This window comes from Thunnus albacares, chromosome 19 (genome assembly GCF_914725855.1).
Source record: "Thunnus albacares chromosome 19, fThuAlb1.1, whole genome shotgun sequence".
Lineage (NCBI taxonomy): Eukaryota > Metazoa > Chordata > Actinopteri > Scombriformes > Scombridae > Thunnus > Thunnus albacares.
In genome coordinates, this window is record NC_058124.1 from 1,626,980 (window position 1) to 1,650,972 (window position 23,993).

General features: G+C 41.2%; 3 protein-coding genes across 6 annotated transcripts; 2 read left to right on the forward strand and 1 right to left on the reverse strand.

Moving 5' to 3' along the window:
* Nucleotides 1-321: 321 nt before the first annotated feature.
* thap7 (THAP domain containing 7) lies at nucleotides 322-7,073 on the reverse strand. Of its 4 annotated transcripts, none has more exons than XM_044335869.1 (5): nucleotides 6,871-7,073; nucleotides 4,199-4,280; nucleotides 3,955-4,092; nucleotides 3,013-3,123; nucleotides 322-1,800 (listed from the first exon to the last, which is right to left on the reverse strand). In XM_044335869.1, exons 2-5 carry the CDS (start codon nucleotides 4,276-4,278, stop codon nucleotides 420-422), a joined length of 1,710 nt encoding a protein of 569 aa, XP_044191804.1. In that variant the 5' UTR covers nucleotides 4,279-4,280; nucleotides 6,871-7,073; the 3' UTR covers nucleotides 322-419. The 4 variants fall into 4 exon arrangements, with proteins under 4 accessions (XP_044191804.1, XP_044191803.1, XP_044191802.1 ...); XM_044335868.1 differs by having other exon boundaries at nucleotides 4,199-4,278; nucleotides 6,859-7,073; XM_044335867.1 differs by lacking the exon at nucleotides 6,871-7,073 and adding an exon at nucleotides 6,342-6,446 and having other exon boundaries at nucleotides 4,199-4,278.
* Nucleotides 7,074-8,110: 1,037 nt separating this feature from the next.
* On the forward strand, nucleotides 8,111-16,907 carry LOC122969861 (low-density lipoprotein receptor class A domain-containing protein 4-like). The gene is made up of 4 exons (XM_044335870.1): nucleotides 8,111-8,725; nucleotides 12,593-12,744; nucleotides 12,988-13,038; nucleotides 13,900-16,907. Exons 1-4 carry the CDS (start codon nucleotides 8,626-8,628, stop codon nucleotides 14,389-14,391), a joined length of 795 nt encoding a protein of 264 aa, XP_044191805.1. The 5' UTR covers nucleotides 8,111-8,625; the 3' UTR covers nucleotides 14,392-16,907.
* Nucleotides 16,908-18,998: 2,091 nt separating this feature from the next.
* ssr2 (signal sequence receptor, beta) lies at nucleotides 18,999-22,826 on the forward strand. The gene is made up of 6 exons (XM_044334888.1): nucleotides 18,999-19,078; nucleotides 19,812-19,972; nucleotides 20,417-20,515; nucleotides 21,025-21,133; nucleotides 21,225-21,302; nucleotides 22,266-22,826. Exons 2-6 carry the CDS (start codon nucleotides 19,812-19,814, stop codon nucleotides 22,374-22,376), a joined length of 558 nt encoding a protein of 185 aa, XP_044190823.1. The 5' UTR covers nucleotides 18,999-19,078; the 3' UTR covers nucleotides 22,377-22,826.
* Nucleotides 22,827-23,993: the final 1,167 nt, after the last annotated feature.

Sequence of the window (23,993 nt, forward strand, 5' to 3'; positions counted from 1 at the left end):
GCACTGAATTTGGCAAACAGGCCTTTATGTTCTCTGTCCCTGCAGCCTGGAACCACTTACAGACAGATTTGCAGCTTGATGAGCTGATCCTGATTAGGTCACTTAAAATGTAGTGAAGGGTTTGGAGGCAAACTCAACTGGAATTTGTAATTGCTTCCTTAGATAGATTTGTTTCCTACTGTCTTGTTAGGCATATGTTTCTGTGAGTTGCTACTGTATGTTTTGTTTTATGTGGTTTTAATGTTTGCTTGTATGTCTGAAAGACTGTATTGCTCCTATCTTGGCCTGGGCTCCCTTGAAAAAGAGATCTTGTAAGCTCGCCTGGTTAAATAAAGGTTTAATAATAAAAAAGTGATGAAAATGATCAGTGTCAATGGAACAAGAACATATTGTCTGTTGTGTTCATTCAGAACATCCTGTCAGTTTATAAACTCAGTGCTCAGCTGAAGGTGAAATCCCTCCAGGTGTTCTTTCAGTTTCTCCCTCACATCTCTCATTTCCACCGATGTGCTGTTGATAACAGAATGCTGGTCACCATGTTCATCATCACACCCTGTTTCACCTCTGGACAGACCTCCAGTGTTCTCTGTCATGAGTCCAAAGTCTCCTTTAAGATCCAGTTCTGACACCAGTATGGTTTGTGCTTCGTCAGCCACTCCCTCCATCTTCAGAAAGCTTTGCAATCCATCTTCAACAGGGACAGGAACCAGGATGACCTGTCCCTCAGCATCGTCCTGTATCCAAAACAGCTGTTGCTGCAGGTCCAGATGATGCTGTTGACTCGTGGCTTCAGACTCCCTTTCACACATGTCAGAGAGCAGCAGCTCCTGCTGAGAGCCTAAAAACTGCACACTCTGCTCACAAGTATCAGACAGAGACACTGCAGCAGGGATCACATGCTGAAGAACTTGAGTTTGGAGCAGGACTTGGGAATTTGTTACATTTGAGTCACTGGTTTCTACAATTTTCCCAGAAGCTCTTTCCAGCCTGACTATCTGTATTTCTTGGTCATTTTCAGCTGTGCCACAGGTACCAGTCTCCACACTTCTCTGAATCATCAGAGAGTCCTTATGCACTGTGGGCTGGACATCTTTCCCTGTCTTTGAAACACTGCGTGCTAGCTGACCACCACCCTGCACCTGCCCTCTTCCACAGTAGAAGCAGTAACCTTTCTCCTCTTCAGACCAGCTATTGGTGTCTGGAAGAAAACGACCCACCAATTCCATCTGATCCCCACATCTGTCCTCAAATAACCCTGTATCCTCAGACTTAGCATCAGTCTCACTATCCTGGTAAGAACCGCCTTTGCCTCGTCTGTTCTCCTCCCCTGATGTCCAGCCCCCTTTGTCTTTCGACCCATCTCGTGACACGAGCAGGGTGTGCTTCAGCCGTTTATCACGGAGCCTCAGCATAGTGCTCCGCAGGCGGTTCTCCCTCCGCCTGGCTGCATGGAGCTGTCGTAAGGCCTTCTCCAAGCAGTCAATAGCCTGGTCATAACGTCTCCTCCACAGCAGGGGGCAAAGCTGAGCGTAACTGTGCTCTTTCGGCAGATAGAAGCCTGGAGGAGGTGGTAGGCGCCTCATGTAACGCGATGGGGAGATGGAACGAGACACTAGTGGTGGTGAAGAACTGTGTTCTTGCTGTGACAGCTGCTCCACCTCTGCTGTCTCTTGAGAAGATGCAGGTATGTTTTCATTAGTCTCACCAGCTGCTGCCACTGAACTATGAACTGTGGGTTCTTCTGAAGTTTGACCCTCCTCCTGCTGCTGAGTGTTCTTGTCACCTGAGCGTGGATTCTTCCTTCAGAGAAAATAAAGTGACACAGGTTGTTTGTTCCATGAGGTTTTCTTTCACATGGCAGAACATACAGACATGACAGTAACATATGACAGGTATGATATACATGACAAATGAAAGGACAAATCTTCACATTCAATGCTTAGTACTCCTATCAGCACAACAGCCAATGCAGTACAGTGTACTTTTTTATTGCTGTGTGGTTTCTTCTGGGCTAAAGCTATTATAAGCTCTTGTATCTTCTACTTGTATAATGAGTACAGGTCAGTACTGTATAGTGTTATGGCTGTGCTGTTGTTTTCTCCTGCCTGCATGCTTTGGCAGGAGAACTGTAACTTGTTCTTATTAAGAATGTTCTTTTTCTCCATAATGTGAGTCAACTGCCCTCTGGTTTGATAAAGTAATCAATCAAATGCAATGTTGCAATGTAACGTGTGTACTGGAGAGTGCTGTCTAACGCCCTAAACATGCTCCACACAAGCACTCAAACACCAACCAGGCACTGCCATAGAGGTCATATAGGCTAGTTAAAGCTTATCAAAGTGGTTCCATGACCACAGTAGCAAACAAACATGGAGTCAAACAAGGTAAAGCATCAGCTACAGCTTCATAGATTATATGATGCTGATATTGTTATGTTTGAGAAGTGCAGATTAGCTGCATTTCATGCTGCTAGTGACATCTAGGGGTACCTGTGTTCACTAAGTCTACCAAAAATAACAGTAAAGGCTGCAAGTCCTTGGGCATCCTGGTGGCCTCATGGTCCATGATACATACTGCAGTAACCCAAACAACCAACTGTTCATGCTGCCACTCTAGCATTGCTGTAGACTCTCAGTCTTGTTTTCCCTGTCAAGTATTTTGGAAGTTTGTTAAGGAAAGTGCAAATAAACATTGCAGTAACAACTCATAAAAAAATGAATAGAGTCTGTTGTTTTGCAGATTGCTTGTACTTGAACGATTCTGCTGTGTCTGCATGTAAAAATAAACCCACTACTGCCAGAACAGGGAAATTAATAGACAATAATGAGCAGATTGGCATGTTATATGTGAAATTATGTCTCAATACCATTTTACAAGCTTAACTTTTAGACTCTGTCTTGAGCCAGTACACAAGTGAGGCTCATAAACTGCTGAACAAAATTTGATAGGTGGTACTTCCAGACTCTGCTCTTGATCAATATCAAAATCTGACTCTGTATCAATTCTGTTTACCTGACAGGAATGTCTTCTTGTTTCTGAGGAGTTCCTGATCTTTTGCATTTGGTTGCTGAAGAGTAATCAAATACTGTAGGAAATGCATCTTCTTTCAGTCTTCTGATCCCACTGTGAGTGAAAAGGTCAAACAAATTTTAGGTTGCTATTTTAAAACTATCAGCAACATATTTTGCAGCATGGTCAATAACAGTGGTCTGACATCGCCAGACCAATTCACAAATGCAAATTATTCTGGAACCTCTCAGTTCATTTTTGATTTCCAAGGGCATTATCAATGGGCGCAGGCCAAAATGCCTCTGAATGCAATTGGATAGACCTACAACCAATCAGAGCAACACAATGTGTGACATAGCGCCAGTGTTTCCCATAGGGTAACTGCTTTTGGGTGGTGGTGGCTTCGGGGTGGGGGGTTGGTGCACAGAGCAAAACTCAGGTGGGACTCAGCAGCCACACACTCTCCGTTCTCTATTTTTCGTTGTCAGGTTAGGCTAATCCATTGTTGCTAACTTGGAGCTAACCCCCTTCATTTTTCCAGAAGTTGGGGAAACAACGGATGTGACTTTTCTTTCTCTTTGTTCTTTTAGAGAAAATATACAGTCCAGTTTGTTTAATACTGTTGCAACAGCGGATTCAACAGATTGTTCCACATCAGTGCCAGCCATCTTGGTTGTTTACGAAAATGCCCCAATGGCGCTCCTCTGTACAGTCATCATATCAAACCTGCCTCATATTAGATAAATGACTGGCCCGTGTGATTGGCCCGAGCCGGGCCAGGTTGGCTGGAAATCTGTCTGAATGGGAGGGAGGCCAGATACATCTGCCAGAGTAAATAAAGAATGAGCTTGCAGATTCATCTGGTTCCCAGGCCACAATAACAGAAGAATGAGAGTTAAACTCTTGATATCTGTAATCTCCAATGTCCTGACTGAGTCTACAGACCTGCATCCAGTCAGTTCAAAGCTCTCAGGGGTGAAGTGTTTGGAGCAAAAGTAGACAAAGTCAGTCTGAGGATCCCAGGAGTCTGCACGGTGGGAGTTGCTGATCCAAAGGTTCCTCCGAGTTGTTCCTTTTGGTAATCTGGCCATCACAAAGACAAATTATTAGTACAAGTATACAATATGTAGGAGTTTTAAAAACCTAGATGCGTCACCCTGATGTTCTTCAAATTGTGTAAAATGCTCACTTGTGAAAGGTGATACCAGCATTACGAGTCTCACGGTTGTCCCGAGATTTGCAGCCGCCTGCTGAGCAATGTCTGGGCATCTAAGAGTGATGCAGAGATGAGAAAAAAGTAGTCACATCTATATTTTAACACGTATCATTACATCAAGTAGTGATACATGGCAAGTATGAGAACAATTCAGAGAACACCCTGTTTGAGAATTTACTGCAACTTTTTTAATGACCATAATAAGTGCAGATCAGTGGCAGTCACTGCTGTGTTGCCTCCTGCAGGCAGCTACCCACAATGCACTACGCATGTAGCCTCCACAATCTAAATCAACAATAGAGCCACAAGAAGCTCATGTTTTCTTCACACTGCTCAACCAACCAGATGTTTCAGACAGTTCATATTTTTATGGGACTCTTTGAAGAAATTGACTACTTTCTAATCCCTGCTGGGATTGCACATCATTTCCTTCCCCAGAACCTCCCGGGCCCTGTTTCAGAAAGCAGGATTAGTGAAAACTCTGAGTTTCTTAAGCCTGAGATAAGGGAAACTCTGGGTTTTCAGCTCTAGAAAGAGAGCTAACTTAAACTTGGGGTCAGTTACCATTTTTTCAACAAACCCTGAGTTTTTCTCTGTCTCCTGCCTCTTCCAGAGTCAGACACACTGTTTCATTTCCTCATTCATTCAGTCCGTATCAAAGTGCATTAATTAGCGGAGGTTTACTGTATGTCAGAATCAAAATTGGACATTAATTTAGTTACTCAAGGACTTTCTAAAGTTACCACTTTTATCCACATCAGTCATTTCTTTGGGCAGCGGTTTTTGCTCTCACATTCAAATATTACATAGTGTGAATTCAGCTTCAACTGAGAATAAAACCTCTGCATGTCCTCCTGTTACAACGCTGTGACTCTGTGCACAAGACAGCTGTCAGTTTGTTAGAGCAGCTCCTGACCTGTTTATTGCGCATAAAGTGTAATCTTAGTTTAAATTTGAAATATCGGTATGAAGCTTTAGACACATGATAAATTATCTCTATCACTCATGATGTGATTGGTCGCACTGATCGACGGCTTTTCAAGTTCAAATCACCAAACACATTATTACTGGATCAGACTGTAAGCTTACAGTCATGTCTCTATGTCTTTGATCTATATATTGTTTAAATCTTTATATTTTTTATCTTCAGTTGCTGCCTCCTGTGTTTTGTCCCCTTCAATTAAAGCTGAACAAATATATGTAAAATGTAATGTAGCTGCAGCCTGATACACAGTCAGAAATGTAAGTCTGGTAAATGATGAATTAATGGACGACACTGAATACAACTTTATTGTGTTAACATATTGACCCTTTTCCCGCTGTTTGTCATGCCTGCTTTCTGAAACATGCCCCTGGAGTTTCTCTGCACTGTCCTGTCATACACCATATGAACTAACTGACTGTATATGGACAGGCTGCACAAAACCAGGTCCATAAAGAAACGGTTTTTCCACTTTGCTGTAAAGGATCTTGACTGACCTGCACGGAGTCCAGAGTTTTTCTTTCTTTTTTCATGTGTTTATCTATTTATTTCTCCTAGTTTTGAGTCTTGATCCTATATTCATTGCTGCTTTTTGTACCATCACTTGATGGCACTGTTCCCTTTTTTATACACTGCTCTTGATTTCAGCAATAAAGTTAAAGGAAAAAAGTTGACATTTCTCCGTGTCCTTATATCTAGACAGTCTGACGTTTCCGTTAATGCCAAGGAAAATGGCTCGGAAATAAAACAGACGTCAGTATTTAGACTTTTACATCTAGGTTAGCCATGGAAAGGTTGTTTTTTGGGGACCGCTGTGGCCGGTGGTTCCAGCTACATGTGATCCCCAGACTTACAACTGGATTTTAAACAACTATCAATTCACGCACATTCGGTTTTGAGAAAATACAATGAAACGTGGAATAATTGTTATTGCCATTCAGCGGCGGTCCCATCATCTCCTGCTGCTTAACTTTGCCATGCTAATTTAGCTTATGTAACAAGCTAGCCGGGAGCTAGCGAAAAGCTAACCCGTTGTGAACGTAATAGACATGGCGCGTGTTATTGTTTTCGCTTCATACGTATGTTCGTCAAACGCAAGAATGCATGATGATTTAGTAATACTAAAAATATTACCCCTGCACGGCAGATTTCGACCTCACGAAGATGGCTGATCTTTTCTTCTTCCACCTTCTTCCTACTTTTCCTCGTCCTCTTTTTTGTAAATAAAACTTTATTTAAAACGTGGCGCACACTACGAAAATTATTTGAATAAATAAAACAACGCTAAAGACCCGGGAAACAGACACTAGAAAGACAACAAACAAATAAAAATGACAAAAACAACTTTGAGAGGCATTTAATGCATTAAATTGCGAATTTGCAATGCTTTTTCTTTACAACCGATCGGCCTAAATGCGTTCTCCTGTTAATTGTTACACTTTGTTGTTCCACAACTGCCATGTGCAGTAAAGTTAGGAGTTCCCCCTGTAAATTGTTTTGCATGTTTGCTGTGAAAAATAACATGTTTAATTGTCTCTGGTAGTGTAGTGTAAGTAAGTTTGCAGGTTATTATAGGGTATTGGGGGTAAATTCCTTGAATTTAACGCAGTCTATGCTGCATTTTCCTTATCACTATCATGCCATTGCCAACCTCTCTCTCTCTGTCTCTCTCTGGTGCCTTAATGAATCACACGCGTCTGTCGCGGTCCAGTGCTAAATGCTCTTGTCTGCAGACCAAAGCCAAGGAACCCCTGGTTTACATCAACTTGTCTGCAGCCAGGTTCTCTTGATAGCTTTTTCAATGAAGACACAGGCCCAGTATCACATACATTCACGGCCAGTCAGTGGATCCTTTGGAGTTTACTTCCTATAGTAGGATATAACGGACCAATAGGCTATTGATTGACTTGGGTTCTGTCCAATCACAAACATGAATTGTTGTCCCTACCTTTTCCGTTTTGTGAAATGTTTTTACTGATATGTTGTTGTGTTTTGACCCTCCGGGCCACCGTATTTCTGCACTGTGTTTCATGTAGCAGTGGATATGTTCATTTTACTGATATCGTTCACATTCTACTATGGAGCTTTTTTGATTTGGGTAAATGGAGAAAACATTTTGGCTATGTGCTCATATATTCTTTATTACAGTCTCTTCCTCTGCTTGGCTCTTCCTTCTGGAACAGACTGTGGTCTCTGAACTACTTAGTGTGTCTGGTGGCTTCCCAGTCTGTCAGTCAGACCTCTGTCTTGGTGTCTGCTCTTGGATCCTATGAGCCACCTATGAACCACCTTCAGAATGGGAATCAGACATATAATAATGTTGACCTGTTGACCCCCCCAGTTCCTCTGCTGTCTGTGCATACAGAATGACTGACACAGCTATGTTCAGGATTTTAATATTTAGTAAAACTCTATAATTTCTTAATTACAGTAAATGACGAGGATTGCTTTTCATTGTTTTCAGTGTGTGTTTTCTGCACCAGCTATCTGCTGTCAATAGCTGAGGCATTTTGCGGAGGCTTTTAAAAACTTAATTTTTCCAATTTACAACAGAGAAAAGAGCAGCAGATATGTGACAGTTTACAAAATGGTAACATCACGTGTTATTACTAACATGTATCCTACTGTACAGTGTAAACACCATTCATTTAATTGTTCACACTCGTATGGATCCCCTGATCTACTGTATTCAAGCCAGTTTATATGAGAACCCTTGTAGGTTTGTGGCAAGTGTTGGATTCAGTCCTCTCCCCTGCAGACACTACCATTAGGTCCTGATTGTTTCATCTTAGATTGTCCTCTGGTGTGTATATTTCCAAACAAATATGCATGACTTAAATTCGTCCGCTGGGAATGTATATATTTTAATTAAATGAATTCATTACATTTCCACATACCAGACAGTAAGGCTGGGGCCTGGGGCAGTTGCCTATTTTGCCCAGTCGAGATGGGTTGCCATTCTGTTCGTCTTATAGTCTGCTAGCGGCGATCTTTTTCAGTCTGGATGGTCTGTCTGGGTCTGCTCCTCCAGCCCCCTCTCTGACCGCCGTCCGCCATTGTCCCCATCCCTTCCTCCCCCACGGATCACTGACAGGAGGAGAGAGGAGGAGGCGGGCTGTAAATCAGAGCACGTCCCATAACACACACACACACACACACACACACTCACTCACACACACACACACACTCCTCTGCTCAGCTGAAAGCACCACGGGGCACTAAAGGAGAGTGTGTCACAGTATGTTAAGATGAGGATAGTCCATGTACCACACGGAGCTCCAGGGTCGTGATGTAGGCTGTGTGAGGAGTCTCGGGTCTCGGGGTGGGCGCTGACAGGCTGCTGGACCGGTCGCTCCTCTGCGCCCCTCGGCTGCCGGCTGCCGGCTCAGCTCCCCGGCGTCCCGGCGCTCCCTGTCTCATGCGAAACAGAACGGTCCCGGCAAGCTCCAGCAACACAAAGTCCAATGGTTTTTGCTTCTGCAGCTGCACCGGACCCCAGCCACAGGGCATGGATATATGTAAGTCTTTCTGTTTTTTTTTTTTTTAAAGACAAATCTGCTCATTTCCGGGCGAGGTTAAACGCCGCTATGTGATAACGAGTGTAAATGCTGCTTAATATGACAGTAACTTCTATCGTAGCCGTCTAATTACTGAGCAGAAGTAACACTTGAGTTAACACACTGTATAATATAAGACCAACAGTCACAGTCACCAGGAGGCTGATAGATGTGATGGCTGGTATCTGCAGCTGTAGCCCGTCGGCTACAGGCCGGTCTCATCACATAACTGTTAGAGTTTATGCAGCCTATGAAAGTATGATAGGAGCCAGGCTTGAACTGAAATACATTCATTTACCTGCTGGTTGGCAATAGCTTTTCCATTTGGATTCATTGATGCCAAACCATGTGTAGGATAAGCATGGAAGTGAACTCTTGACCATGTATTTGACAAAAATCCCAACTCAAGGGCCACTTACTTGCTTTTTCATCAGATATTGCTCATCACATGACTGAAGCTCCATCAGCTTTAGAGTTGACAAAGTTACCTGTTCCACTAAACAACTGCTCATGCATTTATTGTTCTCTTTGCTTTCATTTACGTTGCTACATTCAGTCCAAAGAATTTCAACCTGTCCGCCATAATTACACAGTGAACGCTTGTGAATGCAGACTTGCATCATCAGAAGTGGACAACAAGACAACAAGGTGATAGAATACCAATAGCAACACCACTGCACACAACCTTCAGTCCTGACCAGTCAGGAACAACGTCAGACTGCATGTTTCTCACTACTCATCTCTAATATTGTCTTACTGTATCAGTGTGGGGGATGGATGTATTAAGAAAAGTGGATACTGCATTCCAAGATGGCGCCACATTCATTCCAAATGCCATATGCTGAGAGACTTTTCAGGCTTCCATGGTTTTGGGCCCTCAGAGCCCAAAAATGCCCCCAGTGCTGTTCCTGGGGGGGCGGGGGGGGGGGTTTGATCTGGAGCCACTGTGGTAGACAGGTTGGGCATTTGGGTATTTGAACACAACCTCTTTTTATCTACAGCATAAACCAAATACTGCTCAAATGCATTTTTAACTAACAGCGGCTCTATAGAGGCGTGGTACTGCTGCAAAACGTTGCTGAGAATAGATGCAAAGTGACATGGCTCGATTACGCATTTTCATTTCATATACTGGAACTGTTGACAGCTGATTATTTTGTGAGTTGCATGGTTCACAGTGCTGTGATTCATGTGTTTTAAACAGAGCATGAAAGGGCCTTTTTGACAGCTACTGTTACCTGGAGCAAACAAAGGATCAGAAATGAATTTGGTCTTTATATCGCTGATACTGATCCATCAGAAACACGCCTGGATCACTGCTGATCATCTGAACGCTCACATTCACTTTACTTCTTTGTCCTGATGTTATGGTCATAGAAGAAGAGCACAGGGAGGCCCCAAGCATAAGCTCAAGTTATAGGGGATGTAGAGAGGGCTGATGAGACAACAAGATGAACACACACACACACACACACACACACACACATCAGGTTTATTAGCAATGCACCAGACTCCTCATTACAGCCGGCTGCTGTCTCAGCGCGCTCCTCCCCAGGGTCAAGGGTGAAAGGTGAAGGCCTGTCAGTCACTGCCAGCGTCTGAGCCTTTGTGTCTCTGCTCTCTCTTTGTTCACTCAGCGGGTATCAGACACATACACACATTCTCTGTTTTCTCTGTTTTGTTGACTTAGCTTAAACCTGACGAAAACACAAAACTTTACATGTTCGCAGTGGCACAAATGTATGTGTTTACATGAATGCATTACATATCTGTGCTTGTTAGTTCCAGCGTTTGGAGCTCCGGAAGTCTGGAAGCTTTTTCTATTTCTGAGCGTGCAAAATTTAAAAATGTACACTGTCCCTTTGCACCGCAACCCATCGGCAATATGATTGTCATTAACACTACTATGAGGATATTGATCAATTAAAGATAGTAATCATATGAATAATCATATTTTTCAAGTGTTTATTACAACACGTTGTATGTAAATATTGTTTAAGTTAGACTTAAAAAAATACAACATATGCTTTAAAGTCATTGTTAAGTCAAGCTAATTTTCTTTATTGCCATGTAGCCCCAAATCACTAGTCACTAAAGTGCCTCAGAGGGTTTTATGACACCCTCTGTCATCTGTCCCGTAGTTCAGATAATGAGAAACTCCCCAAAAAACCACTGTGATACAACAGGATATGAAGTCAGTAATTGTAGCATTAGTATACAACAGCAAAGTCATTTGCTGTTATGGAATAACATCATTTTAAAGACAAAGTGCTGTTCATTACCTCAGATGACACAATGATCAATTGAAAAATATAACACAATATTCAGTTTGACAAATTACTTTGTTAAAGTAAGTTATAATATGAGTGATTTTCATAGCAACTGAAATGTATTGTAGTAAATTATAGCTCTTGGTGTCGCCCCTTTCACTTGTGATAGCTACATTCTACTGTTCATGTGGGGCATTGATAGAAATGAATGTATCAGTCTGGTTTTTAAAGAAGAACAAAGTAGTTCTAACAGCTTTGCTTTTTTTTAATAAAACAAATCATACTCTTAGTTAGAATGAAAAAAAATATTTGTATAAACACATCATTTTAATATCTGATTGACCTACAGTTGGTAATGTATGTGAGACAGATAAATCAATCAATTAATCATTATTTATTTGTCACATGTAATCATATCAGTTCCTTCAATTTCTGCATAAAAAAGAGTTTTAAAAGAGAGAGCAGATGGTGTCTGGTCTGCTGAGCTCTGGCAGGCTGATCCTGCTCAGCTAACCAGCCTCAATTATTAAACACTGTGTGTGTGTGTGTGTGTGTGTATTATATAGTGTCTAGACATGTGTCTGGTCTGAGGAATGAATGATCCCTACTCTTAAGAGTCATCTAGCTCCCTACCTCACAGTTTCAGCTGATTGGCTGGGCTGTCTGTGTGATTGTTTATTATATAAATCTATTTTGTTCTTTTTAAAAAAAAAAAAACAGACAGATACACACATTGATATCAATGCCCCACACATGAACAGTAGAATGTAGCTATCATAAGACTGCCAAGTCCCTCTCAACCAACTGAAAGGGGCAATTTATTTACTACAACCATACATTGCTGATGCTATTAAAATCACCCATTTTATAACTTATTTTTTTATTTTATAACTATCTATAACTACCTACCACCTATTAGTGGGTGAATTCTGCTTCACAATGAAAGGAAGAGCTGGCATCAAAGGATCAAAAAGTAGCATCAGTATGAAAGCTTGGCCGCCACAAGCCAGTTATCCTTGTGGTAACTTTCTTGCACCTCCTGCTTTGCATTTTGTTCTCATATTCTATGTCCAAAAGCATTTGTGAGCAGAGAACATTGTATACTGCACAGTATGGAGAACAGGGGCATCACAACTGGAACAGGAAACACAACCTTTGTTTTGTGGGAGTCATTACCATGAGCTGGGGGAGGTGTTCTAGGTTAGTAATTTGGTGCTTGACCCCTCAACTCTCTGCATTTTAAGCAGATGTGATACCCACTTTACTGCTCAACCAGCTCTGATGACACATATACCATCATGTATGCAGCATAGGGTGCATGCATGGGACATACCAGCTGGGTGAAACCAATCTCCTTTTTCAAAAGTTCTGGCTGATTTTCAGTCTCACAGTTAGTCTTGTTATTATTCTCAAGTATCCATCTCAGTATCAGCCTCATAAATCCACTACCGCTCAGGCTCTAATTGAGAAAGGGGGAATTGTATCCATTGGATCAAATGCTTGGGAGTATATGGAATCCTGTGACAGAGTGTTTCTATCCATCTCTTTGTGTATGCAGCTGAACTGGAGTTTGTTCAGATGATAATTATCCTGCTGGTGATGACCTTCATGATGGTCGTGATCATCTGCCTGCTCAACCACTACCGGTTGTCAGCCCTGGCCTTCATCAGCAGGCTCAGCCACACCCAGAGAGACCAGGCCACACAACTGGTAGGTGACACTGCTACCGCACTGGGAGATGCTGGGAATACTGGGAGATTTTTTTTACACTGGATAAGAAAAGGGATACCAAAAGATACCAAAATCAAAAATGTCTCTAGTCAATTGGATGGTTGAATTTTGAGGCTCTATATTAACAGTTTAAGTAGTGATGTGTGGGTATGTGTGTGTATTAATTTGTGGTATATTTTTGATTGATATGAGCTTGTTTTTAACCGCCTCTCCCTCTCTCAGGATGCCAGCGTGTGGTCAGACAGTGTGCTGACTCAGCAGAGAAACGGTGAGGTGAGTAATGCCTGTCGTGCTTTACCTGAGCCTTTTGTTTCAGAAACCTTTAACCTGTAGCGTTCCACCCATCCATCTAGATCTCACAAGTTTTGTAACTTTTGGAAACCGACAATCACTCTTTTTTTCATTCTTTGCACCATTACTTCTGTCAGGTTTTCTTGTGTACAAATGAGTGCAACGCCATGAAAACCTTCAAGGAGAAACGAGAATGTGTGCACCATTAACTCTGTCTGAATGTTTTTGAGTCTGGCCATTCAAAAGAGCTAAAAACACTTTTGACTGTAGACATGTTCACATGACACATTGTACAAGCTAGTTTGTTTCAAGCATAGCCTGACCTTGAACAGTTTCCACTGGAACTTTTCTAGGAACCCAGGTGACAATTTCAGGAACTTGGGAACTTAACTTGTGTTTTGACTGGATGAACCAGGGTCTTAAAACAGTTTGACAAGCCATAGTTGGGGGCAGTACTCTCTGATGGCCAAGGAACTGTTGGGGCTGAATGTTGCTGATAGGTCAAAAGAGACACTGTGTCTCCCTTTCCACCTCCATGTCTTCTTTGGATCCTTACATACATACAAATAGGAATGTTGAAAGGAGACGTTTAGTTCCTAATTTAGTTCTTGAGTTAAGTTCCTGTGGCTCCTCAGTAAGTAGAACTGTTTGGTCAAAAAGGAGTATAAATATTTCTAAACTAAACTAACTAAATATTTCCACCAAATAGTTCCAGAAAAAACTGGAATTAAACTCATATAAATTCACTCACTCAGTCCACCTGGGCCACTTAGTATCACCTACCATATTTACCTGTCTGATGATTTAAATGGGTTCCTTTGCTCTGTGTTTGTCTCCATGCAGGTGATGTGTAGCCACCTGAACAGGAACTTGCCACGTTTCATGCAGCAGCAGCAACTGTGTCGCTTGCAGCCCACCTACCCCCACCTGCCACAGGAGATCATCAACCTTCCCCCGATCATCTGCCTGTCAGATGGGGAGGAGCTGCCGCCCTACAAGGGTCCATGTAGCTTACAGCTCCGCCACCCAGACCAGCAGCTGGAGCTGATCCGAGCCGCTGTGCGTGCTCCCCCGAACCGGACCGTTTTTGATAGTGACCTCATAGACATTTATATACACAGCAAGAGACTACAGACCCCCAAAAGTAACTCTGGAACCAATGATTCCAGTGCAAGGATGGAGGGTCCCCCGCCCTCCTACAGTGAGGTGATGGGGGATTACCCTGCCTCTACAGCCTGGTTAGGACCTAACAGTTCACAGACAGTGTTCCACACTGGCAGCAGTGACCCTGTAAGCACAAGAAAGGCCTCCACTGACTTAAACAAGAAGAGTTGACGGAAGGAAGCAGAAGGGAACTGAAATATACTGAACAGTCTCTATCACACCTGAGAGGAGAGCTCTACCGCCACACTAAAGACGAACTAATCCCAGGTGCTGAAGATTTTATAGGGCGGGTCCGTTATTTTTTGTTTTTTTTGAGGTTTTTATATTGTTCTGAAGCTTCACATCAGTGTCCCATATGTATTCAAATCCAAAAATTCAAATTTTGGCTGAAGTACGTATGTTTTAGCGTCAAAATGCTAAAAAAAACCTTCTAAAAACTTTTTTCCCACATGACCTGACGCAGGTTTTCTGCATGATGAGGTTGCTACATATAAAGTGAAATAAACCCTCTAGCCCGCCTAGCCAGTAGCCACAGAGACAGACTGAATACTCACTGTTGCTACTGCTCTGCTAAACGCGCTAACAGACACACACAGACGACGCAGTCACTGTTCCTGCTGCTCATAGTTTAAAAAGTAAACTCTGAGCTCTCCTCCTCCCACGAGGAAACGACTCCGGATCTCAGCGGCGCTCAGCAGCTGTCTGTCCCTCCACTCATCTCACACACTCAGACTCAGCACTGCGACATCACTCGTAGTATATCTGGACAATTTTTCATGGGAGAGGGGCTCTAACCCATTGCTAACGGCTGAGCGAGCGTTTCCATTTGAACAACCCACAAAAAACACAGATGGAGTTGTCCTTTAAGGAATATTAAAGCTGCAAGATATTTTTATTAGGTGCTAAAAATCTCTCCTTTTGTATGCGTTTCTTTTCTGTATGCTGATGTTATGTACATGCTGAGCCCAGTCATTTGGAAATAAGTGATTTTCTGTTTTGATTCACCAGACCGTGATTCACACTGCTGTTAGTCATGGGGATGTGATGTAAGAGAATCAGAAGTCACTCTGACTTGTTTCAAAGCAGAGGATGCATAGCAATATGTAGTCTAGCTCAGTGCCATTGCATTGAACTGCACTGACTTGGGTTGATGCTCATACTGAACCATTGAATTCAAAAGCATTGTAGTTGAATACATTTTAGTTATTTAAAGATAATTCTAATGTTAAACAGTTTACATTTGAATGTGAATGACTGAAATGGAATTAGATTAATACAACAACAATGAATGAATCCATTAATGAATCCATTAATTGTTTATTCTATGAGATGTCACAGAATAATGACAAATAACCCTCATAAGTTCCCAGAGCCTAAAGTAAGGTCTTCAGATTCCTTGTTACCCCCTTATTTAGTTAACAGTGATATAAAACAAGCAGCTAGAGATTGGAACAAAGCAAGTATTTGGCATTTTGCATGATAATAATTTAAATGACAAATGGATCATCTATAATTTACTGTGTAGCTGTGGTGACACACAGTAAGATTCAAGTTCAGCCTCAAAAATAGGAATAGCTTTAAATTCAGAAGTTCAGTATGAGCAGGGCAGTGTGTGCCGGCACTGATTTCACATCAAACCATCCAGCCGCACACTAGAGTACATCAAATCCAGGATGAGCTTGAAATGACTAAATAAACACTATTTAAACATCAACACTGATGAGAGATATTATATTGTACATTAGGGTAGGGCTAGAGTTAGGGTTAGGACATGTGCCAATAAGAAAACCACATTTTTCTAATGAATCATCTCAACTTTTAATATTTGTCACACACTTGTTTTTCAAAAAAACATGCCATGTGTATGTGTGAAATGAAATGACTCTGTCAGTGATGTCGTTTCTACTGAAGACTCACTGATAACAGCTGGAACTGTCGTCCATACACGTTACAGAAAAGAAATAATGGCAATATCTCTGTACCTGGACAAAATGTTTTGAAGTGCTTTTGAGACCTGATGCCATGGAGCCAGTGCTTGTTAGTGGGATATGCTTTGGATGAACCCACATAAAAGAGTATTTATTTTTATTTATCTAATGTTGCTGCTTGATGAAATGTTAACATGTATTTGTGATTTAGCAGAATTTGAATTTCAGCCACTCAACTTTTAGTTTGACCATAATCTCCCCCACAGTGTAGCCTGAGCAGGGACTCAGAACCCAGGTTACCTGTTGTTTAGCTCTTGCTACATGCTGCTGCTGCTTTATTCTGCTGCTATCAGTTTTAGTATGTTCCCTTTTCCATTTTCATGTGTTCAAATTTGTATGTAGGGAAAAATATCAAACATAGATTTTTGTCTCCTTAAACATGCCTTTTTCCTCTTGTAATTTCCAGTTTACAGTTTTTCAGACTTGTTTTCAGTAGGGTTTGCACGTTACATGAATATGAGCTAACTCTGTGCCTGATGGTGACACTGGATCGACCACAGGAAACCACTTGCACTCAAAAAGCCCCCACCTCTGTTGTGCCTCACTTCTAATGGTGCTTTTTCAGCAGTCTGACTCCTGAGTCTTTATCTGTACAGTACTGTATATAACGTTAATATATTATGCACGTGCCCTACCCAGTGGGTAGAAAAACCACAAGAGAACATTGCTACTGTAACAATGTAAAGACATTAAAGCAAAGAGAATGCATCAGGATGTGTGGTGTCTTTTTTTTAGAGGAAACAGAGAACATGTGACTTTATAGTTGTGAGGTAGAATGACTAGACATTTAGCAGTTCCATCATCGCTTTAGAGCTTTGTCCCACAAACTGTCCCAGTTCATCATGATTACAATACTTACAGCTTGAGGATTTAGTATATTCACAATGAGAACATTCTAAAATGATGCTACAACTTCAATAAATAAACTAAATTCCTTGATATTGACTGTGATGTTGTCCCACAATGAAAGGCATAGTGCAAAGGCAGAAGCTAAATATGTAAAAAACAAAACCCACCTTAAACTATTTTTACCATTTCAAAGAACTGACTAAAAAAGGTGCACATACAAACATGTTGGGCATAGTGATGTCATAGTTTACAGGGTTGCTGTTACTCAGGAGGTAGCATGGGTCGTCCAGTCAGAAGGCTGGTGGTTCCATTCGCGGCTCCTCCAGTCACTTTGGATAAAAAGTGCTATATTGCTCCTGATGAGGAGGTTGGACCTTGCATGGCAGCCTCTGCCATTGGTGAATGTTGGCATGTGTTGTAAAGCACTTTTAGTGGTTGGTAGACTAGAAAAGCGCTATATAAATGCAGTCCGTTTATCATATAGTGATGTCATCAGGGTTACCTCAGTTTGGGATTGGAGACAACAAATGTATAACATAAAACCTGTGTTACCAACTGGAGGTGGAGAGTTTGAAAGATGTAGGCATTTACCAGGTGGAAGGTCCAAGGCAAGATGCATTATGGAAAATGTAGGATTAAGTGTTTTTGACCCATACTAGGGATTACAGATCAGATTATCTCAGTTTCTGCTGGACAGATTTTACTATTTTCAGTCTGTCTCTTGGGATTCCCTGAGCTTTATACAACAATACAAAACTCCTGGAGTATTTATTTGAATTATGTAGGGGACACTTGGGATTAGTATGATGGTCCTGCGGTGCAAAACACAACAATATTTCACAAAATACAAATGTTTTTGGCCCAGCATCCCACTACACATCCATGGCCAGTTTAGTTTTGTTGTTGTATTTGCACCTCAGGGCCACTGTAGTTTAGACTTTAGGGAACAAATGATGCTGCAAAAACTGTGGGTCCCTCATTTTGATATGAATCCAACACACATATTGACATTTAAAAGTTTACTGAGACAGGTTACTGAGAACTGAGACATTTATTTAAAGGGAGAAATAGTAATATCACAATATGAAAATTCAATTCAAATGAATCCATCACTCCATACTAAAAATACTTGCTATTCTATTTAAAACATATCCAGCATATATATTATAGAGGGGAGTCAAACACACTGTGGGATCAGGACTTCATTAATACACTACAGAGCTGACCTGAGACCTGAGTGTCCCTGGAACTAAAATTGTTCATTAGCAGCTTGAATCTATCATCAATCAAATCATCTCTTCTCCCTGCCATCATGGTTTACTGACATTTTTCTGCAGGAGAGGAGACAGACCGTCTTTCCCCGTCAGCTACACAAATATGCAACACTCTTGTCTAAGTTTCTGTAGGGAAACTCAGAAATGCTGCCAAGGCCATAGGTGGTCGATTTTTGAGGTGAATTATTTCTCTATTTGAAGCTCAGTTACAATGTTCTCAATGATGTATATTTTTATTTTGAAAGACAATCATCCAAAGAACCATGTCTGCATCATTGGAACGTAGAACTGTAAATCTACCTTTACTCAATTACAATTTTGAGGCACTTGTACTTTACTTAAGTAGCCTATTCCACTCCACATTCCAGTGTGTAATATTGCACTTTTTACTCAACTACATTTATCTGACAACTATAAATACTAGTTAGAAACATTTTGAATGCAAGACTATTACTTGTAATTCATTTTTACATTGTTGGATAGCTACTTTTAGCTGAATAAAGAATCTGAATACTTGTTTTATCATAACCATGTCATACCATGTCATAATAACAGTGTTTGTCCAGAGTCCACATATACGTGTCGTATTTCCCAGTGATTCCGCCTCCAGGACACTTGGGGCGCTGTGCTGTTTGGAGCCTATATTAAGCTCCCCGGTACACGTCATGCAAACAGCAGCTTTAAGCTTCTGAGCATGCGCGTCACTAGCTCCTTCAACATCTGGGCTGCGAAGAGGACTTGTTAACGGTAAGAGTGTGTTCTTTTATTCCCTGTTAACTCTACAAATTGCACTCTTTTTCTGATTCGTTGTTTTAAAACCAGATACATGAACATTACTTGCTCCATTTCTGTCAAGTAAATTGTAACTGTGAGCGCTGTTATTTAGTGTAATTCTGTCAATGAAAGCTAACCCAAGTTGTGTCTTGTCAAGTCCACGTAAGCGTCTTTAACAATCAGTCTTCAGCTCTCTTACTTACAGACAAGCTAAAATGTAACACAGCTATTATTCGTACTTCATCTATTTAAGAATGCTCTCCACTGTAAAAACAGAACGACCGCTATTGTTTTTTTAAGGTAGCTTTGATTAATAACTGTTAAGCTAGGTCCGTTTGCAGCTAACTGTTAACATTAGCCATGAACGTATTTTAAGGAAAGCCAATCAAGTCTAATTGGACCTTTTTGTCCGAAAATAAAACCTTCCGTATTTCCGTGATTTTTTTTCCGTATACGTGTGTTTTTTTTGTTTTTGTTTTGTTTTTTTTAACTAATTTTCTTCAGACTATGTTACTGTTGGTTAGGTTAAGTAAAGTCTGAAGTGAGCTTTCTACTGCACAGCCAAACCATGGACATTACTGTGCTGCTGAAACAGCCTCCACTCTTCTGAGAAGACTTTGCACCAGAATATGTGTCCTAATACTCTATCTCTCCGATAATTCTTTTTTTCTGTTAACTAGAACCTTGTGGCCTGTTTTCTTTTTAGATGACGAAGATGCTGCACGTATTTGTAGTTCTGGCCCTGCTCGGCCTGGGCTCAGGAGAAGAGGGAGCCCGTCTGCTGGCCTCTAAGTCTCTGCTGAACCGCTACGCAGTGGAGGGTCGCGACCTCACCCTGCAGTACAACATCTACAATGTGGGCTCCAGGTAAGGAGAATACTGTACTGTAGCACTGACAGAGGTTTTCAGTAGATTGTTAGTTGACACTGTGTGTGTGACACAAATCTTTGATATGTGGGAAACATGATGGCTGGTGAGTGAATAAACTTTGGAATTTAAGATTAGTGCAACTTGATTGGATCAATATTCACTCCATGTGAAGCTGTGATACAAATCCATAGACATACTTACCTTCAGTGTTGGCAATTAATAGGAATTCATCATCATAACATGAGAAAGACATCAGAATGCTTATGATTCATGTAGACATGAGACTGATCTGACTTCTCATTCAGAAAGAAAGTGAATAATGTTTTTCCTTTTATATAGAGTTGTAGATAAATGAGCTAGCGATACCCAGCTGTATTTTACAGACATTTGTCAAATGGGGAAAGCTAATTAAAGACTGTATCTGTGTGTCTGTGTCTACAGTGCTGCTCTGGAGGTGGAGCTGTCTGATGATTCTTTTCCTCCTGAAGACTTTGGAATTGTTTCAGGAATGTTGAACGTCAAATGGGACAGGATCGCACCGTATCCTTGAACTTAAATGTCTTTCTAATGGTCTTCTCACCCTGCAGTTGTTGTTGTTGTTGTTGTTGTTGTAGGATGGAAATCAGGTAGAGTAGTGTAAAGAGAGACAGCTCATCAACTACACCTCTGTTACTCAGGCCTCCACAATGCTCGTCCACAAGTGTAGTTGTTCAGGGGGAGCTGAGAAGCACTAATACAGGTCAACAGCACACATTGGAATATGAAAGAGCAACATTTGTTTCAGACAATGTGACACAAAGACTTCCGAGCCCGTGCTGGGCTCTAAAATGTTCAACCTCTCTGATCTGACACAACAGAAACACTAGAGAATAGATCAGACTGTATGAGGTCTTCTTTTTTGAATTGCTTTCATATATGCACAGATGGACTCTTCATCTTTTGAAAAGAATTTATCCACAACTAAAGAATGTAATAAATGTTTTACACCTCTTCATGCGTTTACTTGAGATGAGAGTAAATGTTGTCATCCTTAATTCTGGAACGTTCAGAGCCAGCAATGTCTCTCACACGGTGGTGCTGCGCCCCCTGAAGGCCGGTTACTTTAACTTCACGTCTGCTTCTGTCAGCTACCTGGCCCAGGAGGGAGGCCAAGTAGTGGTAAGACCAGATGAACTTCATGAATCAAAGCAGTGAAAGTGTGTGTGTGTGGTGAAGTGAAGGAAGCTGAAGTGTCTTGTCATTCCTGTAGGTCGGCTACACCAGCGCCCCCGGCCAGGGAGGCATCCTGGCTCAGAGGGAGTTCGACCGGCGTTTCTCCCCACATTATGTAAGTGTTTCTCACTCACACCATGTCTGCACAGGAGAAGTTCACACACATGTTGAGTGTAGGTCACTTAGATTTGAGCCTAACACACAATCACTGTAGTTACGCCCATGAAATGGAGGTAAATAGACTTAAAAGCCTACAAATAAGCTTTGTGTCATGTTTGCGTGCCTATAGCACAAGTGAAACACGGCCTATGTAGACAGCTTTATTGATTGTATCTGTTCTGACAGACGCGTGTGAGATGGACAACAGAAAAACGTTGTGTGTAGACATGGCTGACCTGCAATGACTTCTGTAAACAGAAGCTCTGCAGTTCTTCCTTTCTCTTAGGTGAGGAAGCAAAGGACCAAAATAGATTTTCTATTGGATGTGTAGTAAAAAGTCATGGGAAGTTTCCCAACAGCATACTGTACACTCATTCTAACTTTGATTTAAATGATTTGTAGATTTATGAATTCAACCTTTATTTACATAGGGAGGCCCAATTAGAGCTGTTCACTATCTTTTGTGTGGGTGTCCTGTGTGAAGGACAGTACAAGCAAAAGTGTGACAAAAAAAGCAAACATTAAAGCATTTAGAACCATAACTGTGATTAAATAAAATACACACAAAACCAGTAATAAATACTTGTGAGTAATAATCTGCACTCACTCACGTCTGACCATTGCAGGTACAGGTTAAGTCAGTGATGGATTCAATTAAAAGTAAAATCAGTTTCATCCATCTGAGAGGAGCAAAATGTTTATTTATTTTTATTAGCATACCACAGAAGGGCTGTCAACATGTATACATGGTGTGTATTGTTTAGTAATAAGTGTAGAATTGTTATACATCTGCTGTTGCATTATTGTCCCTGGTGTTTTTGATAAATAACTATTTCTATAACAAAAACACTTCTTACATTCAAAACTGACAAAGGAACATTTCTGGGCTGTCTCTTGACTCTCACTCTCCTCTCTGTAGCTGGACTGGGCTGCATTTGGCGTGATGACTCTGCCCTCCATCGGCATCCCTCTGCTCCTCTGGTACTCCAGCAAGAGGAAGTACGACTCACCAAAGGCTAAGAAGAACTGAGAGGGCACTGCTGGGTTTAAGGCTGGGGGAGGGTGGAACTCAAAGGGTTAAGTGGGCACAGGATCTCTGAATAGCTTAATAACCCATATTGGGGGTGAAAGATAAGAAGAAGAATAAAAAAAATACAGTGACCAAGGAACGTGACTATAATTAGATCGAACAAGCCGGTTCTACAGGAAGTAGAACAACAACAGAAACATGAAAAGCTTCAGTGTGGTGAAGTTACAAACCATGAGCAGGTACATGAAATCCTCTGCAGCTCAACTTCACCAGCTGCTGCTCATTCCTTCATATTTGCAAACGGGTTCATGTGAGAGAACAATTACAACAGCAGTTACTACTGTAACAAGTTTGGTATTTTGTAATTGTGTGTGTGATTAATTAAACTCAGATTTTGAAGTTGTTAAACTTCAAAATAAATGAATAAACACTATCTGGGTTTTTTCTAAAGTTGTGTCTGATTTGTTTTATTGAAACTCTTGAAATTGTTTCACAGAAGAAGGTTTTACATTCCATGAAACCACAATAGATAACAGATTTGGAACAATGGAATTATCATGTGTAAGATGGTGTGAGGTCATTTGAATGAAAGAGAAATACAAAATAACAGCTCATTCAGCACCAGCATCAGTCAGAACGCCACTGAAGACAAACAGCACAACATTAATGCAGCTGAATATACAGACCTGGATGCACAAATCTATCACACAAGCTCAGATCAGACTGACCTTAGGTGTGTTCTTGTTGCTTTTCTTATCACAGTTTCAAGTGACTGATTGTATTGGCATGTAGCACACCCGACTGAGCTGCTGACTACATAGGGCTGGATTGCATGCTGTAGAACATCAGCTAAGTGTAAAGTTAGTTTCAGTCTGTTGTAGCTCTCACTGTCTTACAGGATGACCTGACAGGTGTGATACGCTTTAAATAAATGCATCTGCATCAATTACTCAGTATAGTCAAGGTGAGGCCACACATAGTCAGTGTGATATTATTTAGAAATAAAATCATCTCAGCATTAGATTTTGCCTTGTAGATAATGAGTGGATATAATCTATGGCCTGCAGCTGTTAATTTAAAACATCTGTCTCTTTACATCTAAGAGGTGTGTGTGTGTGATATTTTCTTATTAAACGCGTGATTAAATAATTATTGAAAGACGTCCCCTAAACCCGATGTCGATGTACAAAGAATGAATCAACTTTAAATAGCACTGCTGACTGACCATTACTGGATCTAGGTTTTAAATTTGTTGCACTGCTGACGGGCTGCAAATAACACACATTCAACATAGATATATTTCATTAGCCTTCATCAGGACGGTGCTTTTATCTCATCCTCACCCTGCAGGTGACACTGACAGGTGTTTGAACTTTGTTATTCCATCGCTCTTGGCTTTTCAGGTTAAAAGTGGAATTTCCAGTTACCTGCTGTATCTGTTCACTTGGCGCTCAAAAACCTCCAAAACCTGACATAATAAAACACATGGACAATTCCTTTCTTTGCTGTGTCTATCACAGTGGCAACATAACATATATCTGTTGACAGAATCTGATATTTGAAAGCGTCATTCAGAGTGTCTTGGTGAGATGAAAGGTGAAAGAGATTTAGAAACAG

Bases quoted from the DNA above. Each gene is read 5' to 3' on its own strand.
- thap7 (XM_044335866.1), bottom strand. From the start codon at position 5,740: ATGAAAAAAGAAAGAAAAACTCTGGACTCCGTGCAG. The intron at 3,124-3,954 runs GTCTGTAGACTC...TTTCACTCACAG, and splicing joins TTTGAACTGACTGGATGCAG to TGGGATCAGAAGACTGAAAG. The intron at 1,801-3,012 runs GTAAACAGAATT...TTTTCTCTGAAG, and splicing joins CAAGAAGACATTCCTGTCAG to GAAGAATCCACGCTCAGGTG.
- LOC122969861 (XM_044335870.1), top strand. From the start codon at position 8,626: ATGCGAAACAGAACGGTCCCGGCAAGCTCCAGCAACACAAAGTCCAAT. The intron at 8,726-12,592 runs GTAAGTCTTTCT...TTGTGTATGCAG, and splicing joins GCCACAGGGCATGGATATAT to CTGAACTGGAGTTTGTTCAG. The intron at 13,039-13,899 runs GTGAGTAATGCC...GTCTCCATGCAG, and splicing joins CTCAGCAGAGAAACGGTGAG to GTGATGTGTAGCCACCTGAA.
- ssr2 (XM_044334888.1), top strand. From the start codon at position 19,812: ATGACGAAGATGCTGCACGTATTTGTAGTTCTGGCCCTGCTCGGCCTG. The intron at 19,973-20,416 runs GTAAGGAGAATA...CTGTGTCTACAG, and splicing joins ATCTACAATGTGGGCTCCAG to TGCTGCTCTGGAGGTGGAGC. The intron at 21,303-22,265 runs GTAAGTGTTTCT...TCCTCTCTGTAG, and splicing joins GGCGTTTCTCCCCACATTAT to CTGGACTGGGCTGCATTTGG.